This window comes from Lactuca serriola, chromosome 9 (assembly GCF_051521515.1).
Source record: "Lactuca serriola cultivar US96UC23 chromosome 9, Lser_US96UC23_V15, whole genome shotgun sequence".
NCBI classification, from domain to species: domain Eukaryota; kingdom Viridiplantae; phylum Streptophyta; class Magnoliopsida; order Asterales; family Asteraceae; genus Lactuca; species Lactuca serriola.
Window position 1 is genome coordinate 50,856,533 of NC_136416.1, and position 23,435 is coordinate 50,879,967.

The 23,435-nt window shown below is 37.4% G+C and overlaps 1 protein-coding gene across 1 annotated transcript; it reads left to right on the forward strand.

Moving 5' to 3' along the window:
• Positions 1-20,359: 20,359 nt before the first annotated feature.
• Positions 20,360-21,816, forward strand: FKBP12 (FK506-binding protein 12). The gene is made up of 5 exons (XM_079020865.1): positions 20,360-20,517; positions 20,903-20,936; positions 21,018-21,079; positions 21,363-21,415; positions 21,528-21,816. The coding sequence occupies exons 1-5, from the start codon at positions 20,430-20,432 to the stop codon at positions 21,627-21,629; spliced, it is 339 nt and encodes a 112-aa protein (XP_078876991.1). The 5' UTR covers positions 20,360-20,429; the 3' UTR covers positions 21,630-21,816.
• The last annotated feature ends 1,619 nt before the right edge of the window (positions 21,817-23,435 follow it).

The following is a 23,435-nucleotide window of genomic DNA, read 5'->3' on the forward strand; positions in this document are numbered from 1 at the left end:
TCACATAAGAAGTCAGATTTTGGAGTTTTTTTTTATACTCACAACTTTGTAATTACAATTACTACAACTTTTGTTAAGATTATTTAACCTGAAAAATATTTTATTTATATTTGATATTTATCACTTTTAGTTACATTTATAACTTTATTTTATATAAATATTATACAACCATAATATTTATCCGTATAACATACACAAATTACTATATACAAAAAACACTTCGTAAACACACAACATGTAAGAAAAATTCTCATTTGTGTATTTATAATATAATTTACATTAATTTGTCAACATATGAGGGGATCTATCGGCGACATGTTTAACGAAAAATGCAAACGTTACAATTCAAGTCCAAACAGAAAAGGAAACACTTAAAACATTTTTTGCAACTCATGTGTTATCGATAAAGGGCACTTGGTCTACCAAGAAGATTTCTTCAATCGAAGGTTGTGATAAGAAACTGTGTAATGCCCGTGTTTCTGGGCCAGACATTAATGATGATGTAATAGTCTAGGTTGACCTTTGTAACCCATTTTGAAATAATAAGAATGTATTATTTGAGTATTATGTGTTTTATGCTTAATTGCTTAATTGTGTGGCTTAAATGAATTAAGAATAAAAATAAGCATGAAAATGAAATGTTAGATAAACCAAATATTGATACATGAAGACGTAGTGGACGTGACGAGGTTTCCGAATATATAATGAATGTTGAAATCCGAGTTATAACGAAGAAATTATGACGTGTCGAAGTTTCGCGACAGAACCGACACGACGCTGAATGACGTAAAATATGAATTTAAGATAGAGCGATATCTAGTTTTAGTAATCGAAACAAAAGTCGTAGAATACGTTAAACCGAGAGCGTGCATAAAAAGAATGCCCAAATCTGACTTCGTATGAGGAAGTTATGATTTTTCGAAGTTTCAGCTTAGCAATATGCAGCCTGAAACTCGAATTTGAGATCGAGTGGTTGCTAGTAAAAAAAATCTAAACGAGAATCGAAGATCTCGTCGATAGTAGTCCAACAGTAAAAAGACAGACGAAAACGGACGTCGGACGAAGAAGTTATGGATTTCTAAATGAGTTTTCCTGTCCCGGCCTACTAAAAATAATATAATAAAAATATAATAAAAATAAATTCAAAATTAGCCGATGGAGTCTAAACGAGAGTTGTAGAGCATAATCTCACCTACGCGTGGATATAAAGAACGTCGAAAATAGAATTCGTATGCGAAAGATATGAATTTCTAAAGTTCGGGGCACGAAACCCGGTACTGTGTCAGAGTTCACGACGTGAACACTGCGTTCATGATGTGAACTCAAAGATTTGACCCTTCCGAAGCTGGCAGAACCAAGTGGACAAGTGACGCATGCAGTGACGATCAAGCCCCACGACGTGAGCATTAGAAACTCACGACGTGAACCCAAAAAATTCACCCTATAAATAGAAATCAAGGGTCAGCCGATTTAGGTTGCTACTTTCTTACTCTCCCACTCCTGATACCCTTTCTAAGCCCTATTTAAACCCCTGAAGCCCCGGTATCATCCCGAGACCCGAAGCAAGTCCCGAAGCCGAAAGATCCCGAGAAGAAAAGAGTTTCTGAGCCGAAGCTCTGCCCGCGAGAAGCCCGGTGTGTGAAGTTATCCCAGTTTCACCGAAGAGCTACTACTCTTAGAGCCGTAGTGCTGTCCGATCGTCTTCTGATCAAGTGAGTGTATATTCCTTTTCTTCTAACACATAGATATAAAGTATCTCCTAGTGAATACGTGCTATGTGTATATATATATATATATATATATATATATATATATATATATATATATATATATATATATATATATATATATATATATATATATATATATATATATAGTCAAGATCAAATAAGAAGGAAATTTTCGGTAGGAAGGTAAGAAGTTTTTTTTCTACATATTTTTTTCGCGAACAAACAAAATGAATCATTAGATGATTCATTTGTAAGATGATTCACAAGAAAAAAATTCTCAAAAAAAACATCTCGATGATTCATTTATACAATGATTTTGTTGTTATTCACTAAAATTGTCATAAAAGTGAATTTTTTCTTAATTTACTTAAAAATGAATCATAAAGATGTTTTTTTGGGAATTTTTTCTTGTGAATCATCTTACAAATGAATCATCTAGTGATTCATTTATTTTGTTCGTCAAAAAAATATGTAGAAAAAAAATTTCTTACCTTCCTACCAAAAAAAATTTCTTACTGGATCTATCTCCTATATATATATATATATATATATATATATATTATATGTTACTTGGAATGAATCTGTATATTTGGAATGAGTATTAAATGAATATCTTATCAGTTTTTAAGTTGCATATGTATATTGTTATCTACAAAATGTTGGGTAGAACTTGGGTAGATAGTTTTCGTGTGATAAACTAATGAGAGGCCTCGATGTTGATGTTGTTAATCTAGTCATCTAGCGGAGTATGGATGACGACCACAGACTCTTTCTAGAATGTCCTGTGGAACGCTGGCAGGTTCATAACATGTAGGTGTTGTGAACGATGTGTTCACCGGTGTACTTTATCCCCCTCATGGTTGCCTTTAGGACATTTATTGTTGAGGAAACCCCTTTCAGTAATGTCCGTCCCGATGAAAATCCTAGATTAGATCCCTTGAGATAGATGCTGTTTTAGGGACTTAAAGTGAGGATAACAGGAATGGGTAATCGGTTTATTGTTGGTTGGTGAAATTAAATATAATTATTTATTGTGGGTTGAAAACCCTATATGCTCACCAGGCTCCCAAGCCTGACCCACTAAGTTTATTTGTATTACAGGAAGTGGCGCGAGGGCATAAGATGGATGACTCATCAAGTTATTTTATTTATAAGTCTGTAGTTGTATATAACTGTTGTATGGCTTGTAATTTGTCGTTTATGCTTTTTGGTCTGTATCGGAACATGACATCCCGAGTTTTGATATCTAATGAAAATGCATTCATTTATGAAATGCTTTGGTAAATATTATTTTATTATATTTTATTTTTGGGAACAAATTCTGCAACTCTTTTAAATCAATGGATTTACTCTGAAATTATTTTAAAAGCATAAATGAAACCGGTCTTTTCTGGCCGTGATTTTGGGGATGTCACAAACTAATCAACAATTTTGGAGTAAAGCTTCATATGCACTCCTACTACATCGTCTAAAATGATTTCAACAAAATCAAAATTTTGGATGTTGACTTTACGAAGATGAACCCAAACAACATTATCATCATTGCATTCTACTTTCATAAAAAACAAACCACTTCCCTTGTGAAAAGTGCTTTCCAAACTGCTATAAGTTTCTTGAAGGACTATTTTGCTGAATTTGGAAGAACTGATGTTGAACTGTTCACCCTATTCAAGACTAGAAGAACTCCTCGATCAATGCATATCTTGAAGGAATTGATGATTTTCATATTGGTCTAATTGATGAACCCCAAGTTTGAATACATCTTAAAGAAGAAGGATTTGAACGAAAAACAATTCTTTCTGGAAAGGCAAAAGCACTTGGTTCACACTTAAGTGCTTCAAAAGTCTATTTCAAGATCAGCCAAGTCCCAAGCTTCTGAGCAGGTGAAGAGGGAGTGAATTGAACAAATCAGTTAGTGGATCAAAGTTTGAACGTGGCTACAAAAAGCTTATGTGTTCGAATTTGATGAAGAATAGTGAAAGATGAAGGGGCAGCTAAGGTCACTTAGGGGGATATTGATAATTCAAGAATAGTGATCCTTAGACTATCCGAGCATAAGTGTTAATTCGAACAAGAGAATATCTGAAGTAACTACTCACCTAAGTTACACACTATTCTGAAATAGAAGTGTTTCGGAGAAGCTTGGTCATCTAAGAACAAGTCTGATTGTTTTGTTTTATGTATGTTGTAAAATAGGGAACTAGATCACTATATACATCCTTTCTCAGATGTACTTTCGTTGATCGGTAGTTTTACTTTTGTCTCATTTGTTCCCTTGTCTTTACTTCACTTTACTTGTCTATAAATAGACAAGTCAACCATTGTATTTATAACGTCCAAAAATTCATGCTACACATAATAAGTAATAATTATTAAAATTAAAATCCTTGAATAGGATAATCTATAGTCATACGCGCTGCAGACTATATAATACAAGTTTCGTATTAATGAAAATAGGAAAAATCAGCCAAATCGCCCATAAAGCGTAAAAGTAAGTGCTCCAAAACATGTATATTATTATATATTTAGAAAGTACATGTCGTCCCGATCCCGAAAATATAAATTTCGTAGAAATCCGACTCCATATGAATTATATATGATTTTTAAAAGATATAAAAGTCAACCGCGCACAAGCAACGTGTGATGTAAAAAGCTACGAAGAGAATGCTTGACTTTTAGCTACTGTCACCAAAAACAAAATTGTAGTACTCTTTAAGATACGGATTTTGAGAAAAAAAAGAATGCAAAAAACGGAGTCTGTATGAGAGAATTATGATTTTAGCAAAATCATTTAATCATATAAAAAATAGGGACGAAAAATAAAGCCAAAATTTGCCGATGGATTCTAAAAGAAAGTTGTAGATCTCTTCAAGAGCTTTCTGGGGATATAAATAACATCGAAACAAAGCTCTTATGAAGACGTTATGGAATTTAAAAAATCTGCGTTTTGGGTAGCGGGCGGTGTGCGACGCGTGCTTCTAGAAGGTGAAAACTTGGACCACAGAGAGGCTGACACATGACACAAAATGGTTGGAGAGACCTCGCCTTAAAATGAATGACTTGCACCTTATTTTCATGTCGTGCACCACAAAATCGGCTATAAATAGAAGGCCAAGTCTCATTCTTTCTCCTACAACTTCTCAAAAACACACACACACACACACTCTCCCTCTCTATTTCTTTCAATTCTAGCCCATTTTCTCTTAGTTTTAATCTTTGGTGAAGCCTTAAGATCCCAAAAGTAGTAGTAGCTAGTCAGTAGAAGCTCTGCCAGTACTATTTCCTAACTTTTGTCAGGAACAGCCTTTATAAGTTAAGCTACACTCTAGTCTTTTCATTGTAACTTATATTTATATTCATAAGTCGTTATTATGAAGCTATAAATTAGATTTATCAGTGATTCCAAGTCATAATACTTATTGATCTACTTACAGGAGAGATATCTAGAATGGTCACGTTGGCTTGGTTGTTGGATTTCAGAAAAGCTATATGCCGAAATGATCATGCCTCCTAACTGTCCTTCCTGATTGATCCTTACTTGATAGATCTTGATATAGACATTGAGATTAGTGATGATCTAGACTATTATTAGTTGTAACGCCCGCGTTTCCAGGATAGGCATTTTCGTTGATGTAATAGTCTAGGTTAACCTTTGTAACCCGTTTTGAAATAATAGAAGTATATTATTTGAGTATTATGTGTTTTGTGCTTAATTGCTTAATTATGTGATTTGATTAATTAAGAATAAAATGAGTGTCAAAATTTAAGTGTAAAATAAACTTGATATCTTTGGATAATGTTGTAGTAGTTGAAACGAGGTTTCCGATTATATAAAGAACGCCCAAATCTGACTTCGTATAAGAAAGTTATGATTTTCTGAAGTTTCGACTTAGCGGTATGCAGCCCGAAATACTCGCTTTGAGATCGAGCGGTTTTTAGTCGAATCAATCTAAACGAGAATCTAAGATCTCGTTGTTGGTATCGAAGCGATGAAAAGTTAGGCGGGAACGGACGTCAAACGAAGAAGTTATGAATTTATAACGAAGTTTTTCTGTCCCGGCCTACTAAAATTAATTAATAAAAAATAAAGTCAAAATTAGCCGACGGAGTCTAAACGAAAGTTGTAGAGCGTAGTCTCACCTACGCGTGGATATAAAGAACGTCGAAAACGGAGTTCGTATGAAGAAGATATGAATTTCCGAAGTTTATTAAATAATTTGTATTTAAATTTAATCTTTAATTCGGATGTATATCCGAAGGAGTCACCGATCTGATACGAAGTACGCCCAGCGTACAGCGAAGCATGACACGCCTCGCACTCGAGTTCTTCGGATGACGCATGCAGTGACGATTCGGACGCGTACGCCCCGCGTATTGTTGTACGCTCAGCGTACTCCAAGGCTCCAGCCTCCTATAAATAGGATGCGAGGGCAGCCGGCTCATTTGCTCTTTTTCTCTCTTCTCTCTCCCGTTTTGCATCGTTTTGCGTGCCAAAAGTACCCCGAAGCCCCGGTATTATTCCCGAGCCCCGAAGCAAGTCCCGAAGCCCCGAAGATCCCGAGAAGTGCGATTCCCGAGCCGAAGCTCTGCCCGCAGAAGTCCGGTTTTTTGTGAAGATCTTCCAGATCTGCCAAAGGAATACTACTTCTATAAGCCGTAGTGCTGTCCGATCATTTTCTGATCAAGTGAGTGTATACTACCTTTCATAAACACGATAATAATACAAGTATGGTTTAAGTGTATTGAGTATATTGTTGTTTATATGCGTGAGTGTGTGGTTACTTTCTTCTAACGCATAATTATAAAGTATTTTATACGAAATACGTGTTATGTGTATATTTTGTGTTATATGTGTGAATGTATATTCACCCTCTTCTATCTCATAGATCTGATTGGTTTTCTATGAAATATGTGGTATGTGTGTGTGCCTCATCTGTTATGTGGAATATGTATTGATTAAAGCATGTTGTACAGTTTTTTTTAAACTATGTATAAAAAATGTATATTTTTATCTACTAATATGTTGGGTAGAACATGGGTAGATAGTTGGTGTGTAATAAACAGATGAGAGGCCTCGTTGTTGTTTTGATTCAGTCATCTAGCGGAGTTTAGATGACGACCACAGACTTTTCTAGACAGTTATGTGGAACACTAGCAGGCTCGCCACCTGTAGGTGTTAATGAACTTGGGTGTTCATTCGTTGTACTCGATCCCCCTCATGGTTGCCTTATTTGACTTATATTGCTGAGGAACCCCCGAAGCATGTGTTATCGTCCCGATGAAATATTCTTAGACTAGGTCCCTTATGTCAGTTGTCTTAGGGATGTAAAGTGAGAATAACGGGAATGAGTAATTGGGTTATCGTTGGTTGGTGTAATTAAATATAATTATTTATTTTGGGTTGAAAACCCTATATGCTCACCAGGCTCCCAAGCATGGCCCACTCAGTTTTATTTGTATTACAGGAAGTGGCGCAAGGGCATAAGATGGATGAACCATCAAGTTGTTTTGTTTACAAGTCTGTATACGTATATATTTGTTGAATGACTTGTAATGTTATCGTTTATGCTTTATGGTCTGTATCGGAACATGATATCCCGAGTTTTGATTATATAATGAAAATACATTTCTTTTATGAAATGCTTTGGTAAACATTGTTTTATCACGTTTTGTTTTTGGGAACAAATTCCGCAACTCTTTCAAATCAAAAGGATTTACTCTGAAATTATTTTAAAAGCATAAATGAAAATCGGTCTTTTCTGGCCGAGATTTTGGGGATGTCACAGTTGGTATCAGAGCATTAGTTTAAGCGAACTAGGAATTTGTAGGATTTCTAGACTTAAACTTAAAATGCTAAGTGAAATTTTGAGATGTGTGTCTGTTATATTTTAGACACGAGCACTAGTTTATTTTAGGAAAATTAAAATGTTTTTTTATGTGTTAAATGTTATATGTTTGCCATATATGATATTATTTGTTCGGATCTATGGTCTGTTGCCGACCGGATCTAGAAACTTTATGTGTGTAGGATTCTAAGCGTACGTCTACGATATTAGAACTAGCATGTAAACGTTTCGGAGTGATAAGGATGATTTGAATATCTATCGTGAATGAGGATCTAATTTCACCTTATTCGGTGTGTAGATCAAAATGGTGAGAACAAGAAGTGGAGTTGGAAATGCTGATGAAAACAGGAATCAACCACCATCGATTGAGCAAATACCTGTCGTAGCAGCAGCACCTGAGCCAATAACCATGGCTGGTGTGCAAATGATGATTCAAACAATGTTGGATCGTCATATGGATGAAACTAGGCGGTTGCTTAAACAGAATCGTGAAGAACTATCAATTGGTGTGGAAGAGCCCAAATTAAATGAAGGGCACTCGGAAGGTGGAAACTTCAGTGGGTCTGTTGGTCAAGCCAACCCACCGATAGTTAGGCAAAACAACCATGATGGAAGGAATGATGGAATGGGATGCAAGTACAAGGACTTTCTAACTTGCAAACCATCGACCTTCAATGGAAAGGAGGATCCGATTGGAGTTATGGATTGGATCTCCGAAATGGAGTTAGCCTTCATGACTTGTAGCTGCAGAGGCAAGTTGCAAACTATCTATGCAGTGCGTCAATTCTGAGGTGGAGCCGTTCGTTGGTGGAACACTCTAGTGAAGACGTTAAGCCCTAATGAGCCACTGCAATTGACATGGGCAAAGTTCTTGGTGCAGTTCAAGTGCAAGTTCTGCTTGACTCAAAATCTGTTGGAGTTGGAGAATAAGTTATTGGCATTGACGAAAGGCAGCATGTCAGTTGATGATTACACCAATAACTTCACCGATAAGATGGATTTTGCCTTGCATATCGTCCCAGACAAGTTGACAAAGGTGGACCGGTATGCGAAGGGACTCCCATGGGAGTACGAGGTGCCAGTACGTCAGGCACATACTCTAGAGGCAGCTATCTGGGCTGCCAAGTCTGTTGAGAACATGATTAAGGGGAGAACCACCAACAAGGTTGAGGTTGGTGAGAAGAGAAAGTTTGAGGGAACATCTGGTTCCGGTAAGAAAAACAAATTTTCGAAATCTGATTCGAAAAAGTTTGGTGGAGGAAAAGGAGGCGAAGCGAAATGGTGTGATAAGTATAAGAAAAAGCACTTTGGGAAATGTAGTGAGGATGTAACCTGCTACAAGTGCGGAAAAATTGGGCATTTTGCCAATGAGTGTCTGAACAACAAAAGGATGTGTTTTGGTTGCAATGAAGAGGGGCACATTTTGAAAGACTGTCCAAAGAAGAAGGAGGCAGCTAAGCCCAACGTTCCACCAAAGCTGAAGGCGAGAGCCTTCCAGATGACACTCGAAGCTGCGAAAGATGAAGCTGATGTCGCTTCAGGTACCTTTCTCGTAAACGAATCACCTGCTCAAATTTTGTTTGATTCTGGAGCCAACTACTCATTTATTTTGCATGAGTTTGGTAGAAAACTAGCCTTGCCTGTTGATAGACTAGATAATGCTTTATTAGTCGAAGTTGCTAGTGACAAGTTTGTACCTGTTAGCCATCGTATGAAAAACATCTTAATCGACCTTAATGGGAATAAGTTTCATGAGGAATTATTTCCTATCGAACTTAATGGTTTCGACATCGTTCTGGGAATGGATTGGCTTAGTGCCAATGATGCCGAAATTTTATGCAAGAAGAAGATAGTAAAAGCAAACCCGCCTGCGAAGGATTCATTTATGGTGTACGGGGACAAACGGCGAGTAAATTCTGGAATCATTTCCCTAATGAAAGCCAGGAAGTGTTTGACCAAGGGGTGTATATCATATTTAGCATTCGTGATCGATGCTAAGAAGGAAAAGAAGGTGATACAGAGTATACCAGTGGTGTGTGATTATCCGGAAGTATTTCCCGAAGATCTTCCTGGATTACCACCTGATAGACAAGTGGAGTTCAGAATTGACTTGTACCAGGAACCACGCCAATAGCAAAAGCACCGTATCGATTAGCACCGACGGAGATGAAGGAGCTGATGATGCAACTTCAAGAGTTATTGGACAAAGGTTTCATTAGACCTAGTTCATCACCCTGGGGAGCTCCGGTGTTATTTGTGAAGAAGAAAGATGGAAGTATGAGAATGTGCATTGATTACAAAGAGCTGAACAAGGCAACAATAAAGAATAGATATCCGTTGCCGAGGATTGATGACCTATTTGATCAACTGCAACGTTCAAGTTATTTTTCAAAGATCGACCTAAGGTCAGGATATCATCAGCTGAAGGTGAGAGAGCAGGATTTAAAGAAGACTACATTCAGAACGCGATATGGACACTACGAGTTCTTGGTTACGTCGTTCGGACTAACCAATGCTCCAGTAGCGTTCATGGATTTGATGAATAGGTTTTGTAATCCGTTTCTAGATAAATATGTGATAGTGTTCATAGACGACATTCTGATTTACTCAAAAAGCCAAGAGGAGCATGGCAGACACTTACGAGAAGTGTTAGAAGTCTTGAAGAAGGAGAAGCTGTATGTAAAGTTCTCTAAGTGTGATTTTTGGATTCGTGAAGTCCAATTCTTGGGTCACGTGGTCAACCAAGAAGGGATAATGGTTAATCCAACAAAGATTGAAGCTGTAATGAAGTGGGAGCAACCGAAAAGTCCCACGGAGATCCGAAGCTTTTTAGGATTAGCCGGATATTACCGAAGGTTTATCCAAGGCTTTTCTTCGATTGCTACTCCATTAACAGCTTTGACCCACAAAGGAGCTACTTATTCTTGGAGTGGTAAGCATAAAGAAGCATTCGAGAAGCTAAAGAAGAAGCTATGCGATGCACCAATACTTTCTTTACCCGATGGAGTTGAAGACTTCGCTGTTTATAGCGATGCGTCTGGGGTTGGATTGGGTTGTGTTTTGACCCAAAGAGAAAAGGTGATAGCATATGCATCTCGACAACTGAAGGAGCATGAAAAGAATTACCCGACTCATGATTTGGAGTTGGCAGCGGTAGTTTTCGCTTTGAAAATATGGAGGCATTACCTCTATGGCACGAAGTGCAAACTTTTCATTGATCATAAGAGTCTCCAATATCTCTTTAATCAGAAAGAATTGAATATGAGGCAACGACGCTGACTAGAGTTACTCAAGGATTACGACTGTGAGATACTTTACCATCCCGGTAAAGCTAATGTTGTTGCTGATGCTCTCAGTCGGAAAGTCAATCTTGAAAGGAAAAGGCCAAGAGCATTGAGAATTGAAGTTGTCTCGACTATTTTGGAAAGTATAAAGAAAGCTCAAAGCGAAGCTTCTGAGAAGAATGATCGAAGGGAGGAACGTTTGGGCAAAACGTTGGTGTTCGGTGTAAACAGTCATGGACTGATGGAAGAAGCTCACAAAACTATGTACTCGATTCATCCCGGTAGCACTAAAATGTATAGGGACCTAAAACCCTACTACTGGTGGCCGACGATGAAGCTTGATGTTGCAAAGTATGTGGCCGAGTGTGTGACATGTGCGAGAGTCAAGACACAACATCAGAAACCATATGGGAGTTTAGAACCTTTACCTGTGCCTATGGGTAAATGGGAAGACATTGTTATGGATTTTGTCACTAAACTACCCCGAACAAAGAATGGTCACGACATGATTTGGGTGGTCGTTGATCGATTCACTAAGAGTGCGCATTTCATAGCAGCCAAGGAGAAATGGTCTATGGAGAAGCTTGCAAATTCTTACGTGAAGGAAATTGTGAGGCTTCACGGTGTTCCGTTAACGATTGTGTCGGATCGTGACAGCCGTTTCACCTCACGATTTTGGAAAAGTCTACAAGAGGAATTGGGTACCAAGTTGTGTTTAAGTACAGCTTACCATCCGCAGACTGATGGTCAGAGTGAAAGAACAATACAAACACTTGAAGATATGCTAAGAGCATGTACCCTGGAATTCCTAGGTAACTGGGATGAACACTTACCTTTGGTAGAATTTTCCTACAATAATAGTTTCCACTCAAGCATAAAGATGGCACCTTATCAAGCTTTGTACGGACAGAAGTGTCGTACGCCGTCTTGTTGGCTTGAGGCTGGAGAAAAGCAGTTTATGGGTCCCGAGATGGTCCATCAAACCGCTAAAAAGTTGAAAATAATTAGAGAAAGAATGTTAGCAGCTCAAGATCGTCAAAAGAGCTATGCTGACAAGAAGCGAAGGCCAATGACCTTCGAAGTTGGAGATTCGGTTTTGCTTAAAGTCTCGCCGTGGAAGGGACTTATAAGATTTGGTAAAAGAGGAAAGTTGAGTCCAAGGTTTATTGGGCCGTTTAAAGTTCTTCAGAGGATTGGGAACCAAGCTTACAAGCTTGAACTACCAGAGGAACTGAATCGAATTCACAACACTTTTCATGTGTGTTATTTGAGGAAGTTCACGGGAGAAGTTCCCGATATAATTCCAATTTATGAATTAAGAATTGATGAAAACAAGAGGTTAATTGAAGAACCAGAGGCAATTGTTGACCGAAAGAATAAGAAGCTTCGACGCAAGATAGTCGAATTAGTGCTTGTTCGTTGGAAACATTCGAATGGGCCAAATCTCACCTGGGAAACGGAGAGTGACATGTTGAGTCGCTATCCGCATTTTTTTGTTGATGTGTGATTCCGGGGACGGAATCATCCTAAGGGGGAGAGAATTGTAACTCCCGCGTTTCCAGGCTAGGCATTTTCGTTAATGTAATAGTCTAGGTTAACCTTTGTAACCCGTTATGAAATAATAGAAGTATATTATTTGAGTATTATGTGTTTTGTGCTTAATTGCTTAATTATGTGATTTGATTAATTAAGAATAAAATGAGCGTCAAAATTTAAGTGTAAAATAAACTTGATATCTTTGGATAATGTTGTAGTAGTTGAAACGAGGTTTCCGATTATATAAAGAACGCCCAAATCTGACTTCGTATGAGAAAGTTGTGATTTTCTGAAGTTTCGACTTAGCAGTATGCAGCCCGAAATACTCGCTTTGAGATCGAGCGGTTTTTAGTCGAATCAATCTAAACGAGAATCGAAGATCTCGTTGTTGGTATCGAAACGATGAAAAGTTAGGCGGGAACGGACGTCAAACGAAGAAGTTATGAATTTATAACCAAGTTTTTCTGTCCCGGCCTACTAAAATTAATTAATAAAAAATAAATTCAAAATTAGCCGACAGAGTCTAAACGAAAGTTGTAGATCATAGTCCCACCTACGCGTGGATATAAAGAACGTCGAAAACGGAGTTCATATGAAAAAGATATGAATTTCCGAAGTTTATTAAATAAATTGTATTTAAATTTAATCTTTAATTCGGATGTATATCCGAAGGAGTCACCGATCTGATCCGAAGTACGCCCAACGTACAGCGAAGCATGCCAAGCCTCGCACTCGAGTTCTTCGAATGACGCATGCAGTGACGATTCTAAAGCGTACGCCCCGCGTACTGCTGTACACCCAACGTACTCCGAGGCGCCAGCCTCCTATAAATAGGATGCGAGGGCAGCCGGCTCATTTGCTCTTTTTCTCTCTTCTCTCTCCCATTTTGCATCGTTTTGCGTGCCAGAAGTACCCCGAAGCCCTGGTATTATTCCCGAGCCCCGAAGCAAGTCCCGAAGCCCCGAAGATCCCGAGAAGTGCGATTCCCGAGCCGAAGCTCTGCTCGCAAGAAGTCCGGTTTTTTGTGAAGATCTTCCAGATCTGCCAAAGGAATACTACTTCTATAAGCCGTAGTGCTGTCCGATCATTTTTTGATCAAGTGAGTGTATACTACCTTTCATAAACACGATAATAATACAAGTATGGTTTGAGTGTATTGAGTATATTGTTGTTTATATGCGTGAGTGTGTGGTTACTTTCTTCTAACGCATAATTATAAAGTATTTTATACGAAATACGTGTTATGTGTATATTTTGTGTTATATGTGTGAATGTATATTCACCCTCTTCTATCTCATAGATCTGACTGGTTTTCTATGAAATATGTGGTATGTGTGTGTGCCTCATCTGTTATGTGGAATATGTATTGATTAAAGCATGTTGTACAGTTTTTTTTAAACTATGTATAAAAAATGTATATTTTTATCTACTAATATGTTGGGTAGAACATGGGTAGATAGTTGGTGTGTAATAAACAGATGAGAGGCCTCGTTGTTGTTTTGATTCAGTCATCTAGCGGAGTTTAGATGACGACCACAGACATTTTTCTAGACAGTTATGTGGAACACTAGCAGGCTCGCCACCTGTAGGTGTTAATGAACTTGGGTGTTCATTCGTTGTCCTCCATCCCCCTCATGGTTGCCTTATTTGACTTATATTGCTGAGGAACCCCCGAAGCATGTGTTGTCGGCCCGATGAAATATTCTTAGACTAGGCCCCCTATGTCAGTTGTCTTAGGGATGTAAAGTGAGAATAACGGGAATGGGTAATTGGGTTATCGTTGGTTGGTGGAATTAAATATAATTATTTATTGTGGGGTGAAAACCCTATATGCTCACCAGGCTCCCAAGCCTGACCCACTCAGTTTTATTTGTATTACAGGAAGTGGCGCAAGGGCATAAGATGGATGAACCATCAAGTTGTTTTGTATACAAGTCTGTATATGTATATATTTGTTGAATGAATTGTAATGTTATCGTTTATGCTTTATGGTCTGTATCGAAACATGACATCCCGAGTTTTGATTATAATATGAAAATACATTTCTTTTATGAAATGCTTTGGTAAACATTGTTTTATCACGTTTTGTTTTTGGGAACAAATTCCGCAACTCTTTCAAATCAAAAGGATTTACTTTGAAATTGTTTTAAAAGCATAAATGAAAATCGGTCTTTTCTGGACGAGATTTTGGGGGCGCAGTGTACTGAGTCAACCACCCCGATGGTGGTCAACGCATAACGGAAGTACGCCTAGCGTACCAGAGGAGTACACCCCGCGAACGCCCTCTGTTGGACTTTTGACGAATTAGGCTTCGGAGTTTGGGCCGCCGTTGGACTAATTGGAGTTGTGGCTTGCTGGACTCTCTAAATAATTGAGTTTGGACCAGTTTTGATAATGGATCCTAGAATAAGGCCCAATTAGGAAGTTGGGCCCAACTAGGAAAATTGGGCCATTAATGGGCTTTGGATATATGGACTTTAGATCGTGGATTCGACATTTGCGCCTTGGCCCAATAGAGAGAAGAGACAAAATGGATAGTGGACCCTTAGTCAAGATTGATAGACCATGTATTGACTTAATATTTATTATTTGGATAATTCGGGATTTTCGGTGAGACAGTGATCGAAGACTTTCAGTTCATTTCAGCAGTACTTGCGAGGCGAGTTTTCCTCACTATACTAAAAGGGTCGCATGTGTTGGGTTTTATATACTCTAACATTCCTATGGTGCACATATAACCCTAAAGTTTTGGATCTAAGTTTTCTCTAATTATACATGCAATAAACATTTTCCAAAGCATGAAGCCTAAACTAGCATGCAAGGTGATATTTGAATCATAAAAAAACTAGTTAGAATATTACCTTGTGTAGTAGCTTGAATAACTTTGCCTCGAGAAAGATTAGCACCCCAAGTGTGATGCCTCAAATGGAATCAAAAAACACCAAGAACAATTAGGATGGATATGAGAGAGATTTAGGAGACTAGAAATCACATTCTACTTCTTAGAATGCAAGGTGTAACCGATTTTAGCTTATATATATATATATATATATATATATATATATATATATAATATCAAGAGTCATGTGTAACCCTAATCCATACCCATAAGCTTATGATCCACCCATTTGATTTGGATAACCACTTCATGGACTAACCCATAAGCCTATCACAAATCAATCATGGATCATTAGCCCAATCCATATGTATCAATTTAATTAGTCTCTTTTGATCACTAAAATAATTCTTAAATTAATTCTTGATCAATACTAATTAAATAATATGATTCCTCAATTAATATATTATACTTATAATATATTAATAAATCATAATTAACCTCTTACTCAAATATCCTTCCTAACATATTGCTTTGATGAATGCAACCCAAATGGACCATGCTACTATCGGGTCAAGTACATACCAATTATAGTTATGGGCTTAGACACCTTTTCCACCAGTCTCCAACTTGGATAAGTCAAATAACTGTAATTGCCAATGTAAATTAAAATCCGATTAGCAATCGTAGCTCTCCAAAAGCCGTTGTCGAACTCTGGCGCGTCTATTAGATAAGTGGTTATATAATCTTCTGTTCTACAAGATATCGTGTGGACAAAGACATGGAATTAAATTCATACTCATTGTCCAACATTTTGTTTCTTGATTTTTGATTTTTTCGACATAGAACTTAATTGAACACATCAATAGAGTTCTGACCGGGCCCGACACATAAGTCAAAACAAAATCACCGAGGGGCCCAAGATATCGATTTTAATCCTCTTAAGATAAAAGGAACATATAAACTTCGACTTATATGTTTATGCTAACTATTCACTGAATCATACATAATAGCACGTTTTATAACATCGAGTTACTGATGCGTTTTCGCACTATTAATGTACAATCAACAAATAATCACCAACTCATATATCTTGGTTTGAAGATTATACGATATTATCATCTCACAATCACCCGTGATAAATTCCATGAAGTGATATGTGAGCGTGGGTTTAGTCCAATACTCAAATCTTATTTCAAGAGCACTCATGAATGCTTATAGCAATCTTTTGCTATGTCTAACACCTTAGACAATCATACAAAAACCCATTCATGACAGTCTTCTTTCATAACCTACTTCCAAAGTATGATCGACTGTGGATAGTTTGAATAATCTTATTATTCTGGAAGTCAAAACATGCAAAATGAAACGATAGTAAATAATTGACACAAGACAGTAACTTTACTTATAAATAAAAAACACCTTTTATTCAATCATCAAATGTCAATTACATTTTAACTATTATAAGTTTCTAAATGTCTATCTAATCATTAAAATAGTATCGTCATTCAGCCCGATACTACTAGCGTGCTGCAAGTGCTTAACTCTACTCAATCTTTTCGTAAGGGGATCTGCTGGATTTTCTTCTGATGATGCCCTCTTAACCACAAGGAGTCCCTCTTTTACTTGATGTTTTATGAAGTGATATTTTCTGTTGATGTGTCTTGATTTGCTATGATCTCTTGGTTCCTTGGATAAGGCAATCCCATTGTTGCTATCACAGAAAATCTTCATGGGCTCCTTTATAGCTGGTACAACTCCAAGGTCTCCGATGAAGTTCTTTAGCCGTATCGCCTCCTTTGACACTTCACTTGCTGCTAAATACTCTGATTTGCACATTGAATCAGCCACAGTCTCTTGTTTGGAACTTTTCCTAGTTATTGCTCCTCCATTTAGGGTAGATGTCCAGTCCGACTGAGAGCGGAAATTATCTATGTCGGTCTGAAAGTTGGCATCACTATACCCTACCACTCTTAAGTCATCACTCCCACCAAGGGTAAGGATCCAATCCTTAGACCTTCGCAGGTACTTAAGAATATTCTTTACCGCAGTCCAATGAGCTTTACCAGGATTTCCTTGATATCTGCTAACCATGCTCAATGCAAAGGCTACATCAGGGCAAGTACATGTCATAACATACATGATCAAACCAACTGCAGAAGCATATGGTACTCGACTCATTTATACTGTTTCAGCATCGGTACTCGGACTTTGAGTTTTACTCAATCTGGCAGTGCTTTGGATAGGTAATTTTCCTCTACTGGAATCCTACATGTTGAAACGTTTCAACACATTGTCCATGTAGGTACTTTAACTAAGCCCCATTTGTCTTTTACTATTGTTTCTCAATATCCTTATCCCTAGAATATATGCAACATCTCCGAGGTCCTTCATAGCGAAACACTTCCCAAGCCAAGACTTAACCTCCTGCAAGGTTGGAATGTCGTTTCCTATGAGCAGTATGTCATCCACATACAACACGAGAAAGCTAACTATACTCCCACTAGCTTTGATATATACACAAGACTCATCCTCGCTTCTTGAGAAACCAAAATCTATGACTTTCTCATCGAAAAAAGATTCCATCTGCGAGATGCTTGTTTCAATCCATAAATGGATTTCTCAAGCTTACACACTCTGTTAGTGTACTTTGTGTCGACAAAACCCTCTGGCTGATTCATGTAAATATCTCATCCAACTTCCCATTAAGGAAAACGGTTTTGACATCCATTTGCCATATGTCATAATCATGAAATGTAGCTATGGCTAGCAAAACCCTTATAGATTTAGTCTTCGCTACTAGTGAGAAGGTCTCGTCATAGTCAACTCCAGGAGTTTGAGTAAATCCCTTTGCAACCAATCGTGCCTTATAAGTGTGTACTTTCCTATCCATGTCGGTCTTCTTCTTGAAGATCCATCTGTACCTGACTGTCTTACGGCCTGGTACATTGTCAACCAAGTTCCAAACTTGATTGTCATACATGGACTGAATCTCGCTGTCTATCGCCTCTTTCCATTTAGCAGACTCGGGACCTGCCATGGCGTCCTTGTAGTTGTTAGGTTCATCTAAATTTACCAGTGTACTATCACTGATAAATGTATCACCTTCAGAAGTAATATGGAAACCATAAAACTCAGGTGCCTGTCTAACTCTACCGGAACACCTCAGAGGTAAGGACTCGTCAACCAGTTCAACGTGAGTTTCCTGCTCGGGTTGAGCGCCAGTGTTTGAGGTTCCTTCATCACTTAACTCCTGAAGCTCTTCAATGTCAATTTGCCTCCCTCTGTCCTTTTGGCATATGAGTTCCCTCTCGCGAAAAACTCCTCTCCTTGCAACGAAGAAAACCTTGTCACTCGGTCTGTAGAAGAAATATCCAAAGGATTTTTGTAGGTAGCCGATGAAAATACATCGCTCACTACGAGGTTCAAGCTTGTCAAAAGTCTCTCGTCTTACGAAAGTCTCACAACCCCAAACCTTGATATGTGCTAACGAGGGAACCTTCCCTGTCTACATTTTGTGGGGTGTTTTGGCAACCTTTTTAGTTGGGACTAGATTAAGGATATGGGCGGCAATCTCTAAGGCATACCCCTAGAATGAGATAAGTAACGAAGCTCGACTCATCATGGAACGAATCATGTTTAACAAGGTTCGATTGTGCCTCTCAGCTACACCGTTAAGCTATGGTGTCCTAGGTGGCGTCAATTGTGAGACAATTCCATATTCCTTAAGATAGTCATGGAACTCGATACTAAGATACTCTCCTCCACGATCGGATCGAATCATCTTTATCTTCCTGCCCAATTGATTATCCACTTCTTACTTAAACTCTTTGAACTTTTCAAAGGTTTCTGACTTATGCTTGATTAAGTAGACATAAGACAAATACTGATCTAGACAAATCAGATAATTTGAATGATTTTTAAACAATTAAAGTGACTAACAAAAATTGAATCAAAATCAAACGTTCAGTTGATTGTAAAACTGATCAAACTAAACAATAAAGGCAGTTAATAATCATGCCTAATGACTACTTGCACAAAAAGTCGAGTAGTTTGCGAAACCGAAATCTAAGGTTTTTAGTCTGACATGGATAAAAACGAATTACAAACAATAAAATTCAAGTCTTGAATCACAATTCTAACTAAACTGGATGAACCAGTCAAACCACAATTTTCAGATCTGGAAAATCCGCCGAAAGCTTCGAAAAAATCCCCAGAAAAATTGGTTGCAGTTGCTTAGGGTTCGACTGAGAAGAAAACCCCAATTATATAGCGAGCCTGGTCGAAAATAACGGCTCGGGCGAGAAGCATGGCCCGTGCTTGGGTAGCACCGCCCGTGTTTAGAGGTCAATGTAGAGTCCAGACGTAATTAAATGAAACAAATTGCCAAAAACAAAACTTTTTCCTCGGAGCATGGGCATGAAGCACGACCTGTGCTTGGGTTTGTATACCCACTCCGACTTTAAGGGTGCTGTTCACGCGTCCCGTACATAGGGATGGCAAAAAAACCCGAACCCGACGGGGAAACCCGATTATTTGAGGTCGGGTAACGGGTCCTTATCGGGTTTTTTTTATCGAGTTCGGGGCAGGGAGTGGGTTATCCTCGCCCCGACCCGCCCCACCCCGATTATATATATATATATATATATATATATATATATATATATATATATATATATATATATATATATATATATATATATATGGCATTCAAAGATAAAATAATTACTGTGGACAATCTTTTTAGTTATTAACAATCCGGTGTGAATGATTATTTTTTATGTTTTGATGTATTACATTAAAATTAAATCAAATAATTTTTAGTATAACGTCGAATTAATTTTATTAAAATGATTTATCATATTTTTAATTTAAAAGGGAGGCTAAAACATATAGTATTTTTATAAGACATCAGGATACCATAAAAAGAAATAAAGATTTTATTATGAATTGTTGTAAACCCGATAAGATACCCGAAACTTGACGGAAAAACCCGAACCCAACGGAACGCCACGATAAGATACCCGAAAAATATCAGGGCGGGTTTGGAAAACCATGCCCGCCCCGAACCCGGTTAGCCTTATTTTCAACAGCGAGCGCGTGCACTCTCATCGTCCCCTGCTATATACAAATAACCTCTCAGTCGTCGATTGTCAGTACAACAAAACCCTCGAAACACAGCAAAAGAGATCCGAAGATGGGAGTGGAGAAGGAAGTAGTCCGACCCGGAAACGGTCCGAAGCCCTCCCCCGGCCAAAATGTCACCGTTCACTGTACTGGATTCGGTAAACTTCGATCTCTTCATCCTCACCAACTGTAAAACCCTAATTCACGAACACACGAACAGTCCAATGCATAGTCGATTTCGTATTTTCATGCTCGTTACGATCTTGTGAACTTTAACTGTCGTTCGTTGGATCAGGAAAACGGTAGATCTGTATCGAAAATTTTGTCTAGTTGTATGCCTATGTTTGTGAATTTAGGTTTTGGAAAAATCCTCAGTCTTTCTCAAAATATAAAAAATTACTACTAGATTTTTATGTTTATATGTTTAAACTGATGTAAAGGAGCTGTTCATATGCCTAAATTTATTTCGTTTACAAGTTTGTATATGTACATTCTGGTTGATTCTGATTTTGTTGAATTTTCAATGTTAATGGTGGTTTTCAGGGAAAAACGGCGATCTTTCTCAGAAATTCTGGAGGTTAGAACTGTTTGTATCCATATTATTCTGTAATTGTTCTTGATTTAGGTGTGCTTAACGATTTGTTCTTGGTAATTTTAGCACAAAAGATCCAGGGCAGGAGCCATTCACCTTCAAAATTGGTCAAGGCCAAGTTATTAAAGGTAATTTAAATTCATGATCATGTTAAAAGATCCTTTTTTGCTTCCAGTTTTGAGGTCATTTTAGGGATAAATCTTCAAAGATTTCCCTTGTGAAATCAAAGTATGAAAAACAGTAGTTGGTTTGAAAAAGCTTGTTGCTTGCACTTGTAAGAAGTTCATATCTTCTTTTTGATATCTTATAAAAGTTGTAATTCTTATTAATCATAATCCACAAATAATTTACACTTTTTTTTTAAAATTTTTTTTATTATGTATTGAATTGAATTGCTTTTTATATTTGCAGGTTGGGATGAAGGTGTTTTGGGAATGCAATTGGGAGAAGTTGCTCGGCTAAGGGTACCACATACACATTTCATATATTCTTTTTTTGTTGCAAAAATCAGATTTTTGATTTATTAATTATTACCACAAAGAGAATAATTTGATCATTTTGATTTGATGATTTCAGTGTTCACCTGATTATGCTTATGGTGCTGGTGGATTTCCTGCATGGGGCATTCAGCCTAACTCAACTTTGGTTTTTGAGATTGAAGTTCTTCGTGCACAGTAAATTTCTTAATACTGTGTTCACTAGTAAAATTGTTACAACTTTGACTCAACAATGACTTTATCTTTGAGTTTTTATGGATTCTGTGTGTTGATTTGGGATCTTTTGTATTGTATCTGAAGGGTGAAAACTGAATGTAGGTTTTTAAAAGAATAAAAGTCACTATACCATCTATGGCTATTTCAATTGAGGAAGTTTGAGAATCATTTGAACATATCCAAAAGAATCATGAATTGTTAACTGTGAATTGAAGTTAACTACGGGTAATTGCAGTTAATCTTGTTTAAAGAGTTCAAATGTTATATGGTTTTTTTTGATGATATTTGCATATGTTATATTATCCGACAAAGTTAAATTCCATTTTCAGAAGTGATTATAAAGTTTTAGATATGAATTGGAATTTAGCATAAAGTGCATGTTTGGTTTATTTTCTTTTTGACTTCTATACTTGTAATTTTGTGTCGGATTAAAAGAAAATTAGAGAATTGGAATTTGGATACAAAAGGTTGATGGTCCAAAGAGTTGATGTCATTAATTATTATCAGTACATCAACATTCATTTTTTCGTATTAACTTTGTCATTAACTCACGCAGTTAATTGAACTTTACACAAGTTTAAAGAAATATAGAGTTCAATGAAATAGATTTTTGTTTTTTTTTTGAATGGCAAGCTATTATAAATTGAAACAAAACTGGCCAGGGGCTAAGAGGTACAAAACAGAAAGAAGAGAGAATACAATAAAGACAAAAATATCAGGGAAATGAATCTATAGCCTGGGATAGCATTCTAAAATTGGATCATATTTCCATTCAAACATCTCAGATTATCCCCTTTTGATCCAAACAAGTGAATCGTTTGTACCTCATAAATCAGCACCATGTGCAATTTTGAATTTGGATTTGGGGAATGAGCTTTGAAATTTCTGGATCTCCAATTCACCCAAATAAACACCAACATTATAGCTTCGTCAATCTTTGATGGTCTATGGTTGCCCTTGAGCCTTGCTTTACCATCTAATAGATCTCGAATCGAATTGAGAGGAAAATCCAACAAACGCCATCATTTACAAACTTGCTGTTAGACTTAATGTGTTACTGTACAATCCACAAAAAACATGCTTCTCTGTTTCTCGGGCTCCATTACAGAACCTGCACAAGTTAGATAAGCCGACACCGAATTTAAAGAGGTTAGCCATAGAGAGAAGTTTGCCATGATAGATTCGCCAAGCTAGAATATTCAATTTTCCAGGGATTAGTGAATTCCAAGACAAACCACTTAGAGGAAGGATTGAGTTATCAATGTGATTTCTAAAAGATGCAACTGAATATGCCCCGTCCACTTAGAGGAAGGATTGAGTTATCAATGTGGTTTCTAAAAGATGCAACCGAATATGCCCCTGATGTATCAAGTGACTAGATCCATTGGCATTAGATGACAATTGGAAATGGTCTAAAAACGTCACATTTTCTTTCTCAAATATTTTAGGTATATTGACAATTGTTCCCCAACATCCTTTCCTTCTCTTTGCTAGCAAGGGTCAAGAGAAGCCAATGTCCATACCATATACGGATTTTATCACCTCAACCCATATACTATCTCAAAAGTTTTTGAATCTCTACCACTAGTTCCCTAAAAAGCTATGTTTTGTGCCTTTAAACTGCCAATTCTAAGAATGCCTCTTTCTTTGTCTGCAATAACCTTTTCCCAAGCAATCTATGACATCTTTCTTGATTCCATATCCCCCCCCCCCCCAACCACCACCAAGAACCTCATCCGTATCTTTTCGAGGCTTTTTATAACCTTGATGC

Coding starts and splice junctions, on each gene's coding strand:
- FKBP12 (XM_079020865.1), top strand. CDS start 20,430: ATGGGAGTGGAGAAGGAAGTAGTCCGACCCGGAAACGGTCCGAAGCCC. Junction 21,080..21,362: donor TCAAGGCCAAGTTATTAAAG/GTAATTTAAATT, acceptor TTATATTTGCAG/GTTGGGATGAAGGTGTTTTG. Junction 21,416..21,527: donor GAGAAGTTGCTCGGCTAAGG/GTACCACATACA, acceptor TGATGATTTCAG/TGTTCACCTGATTATGCTTA.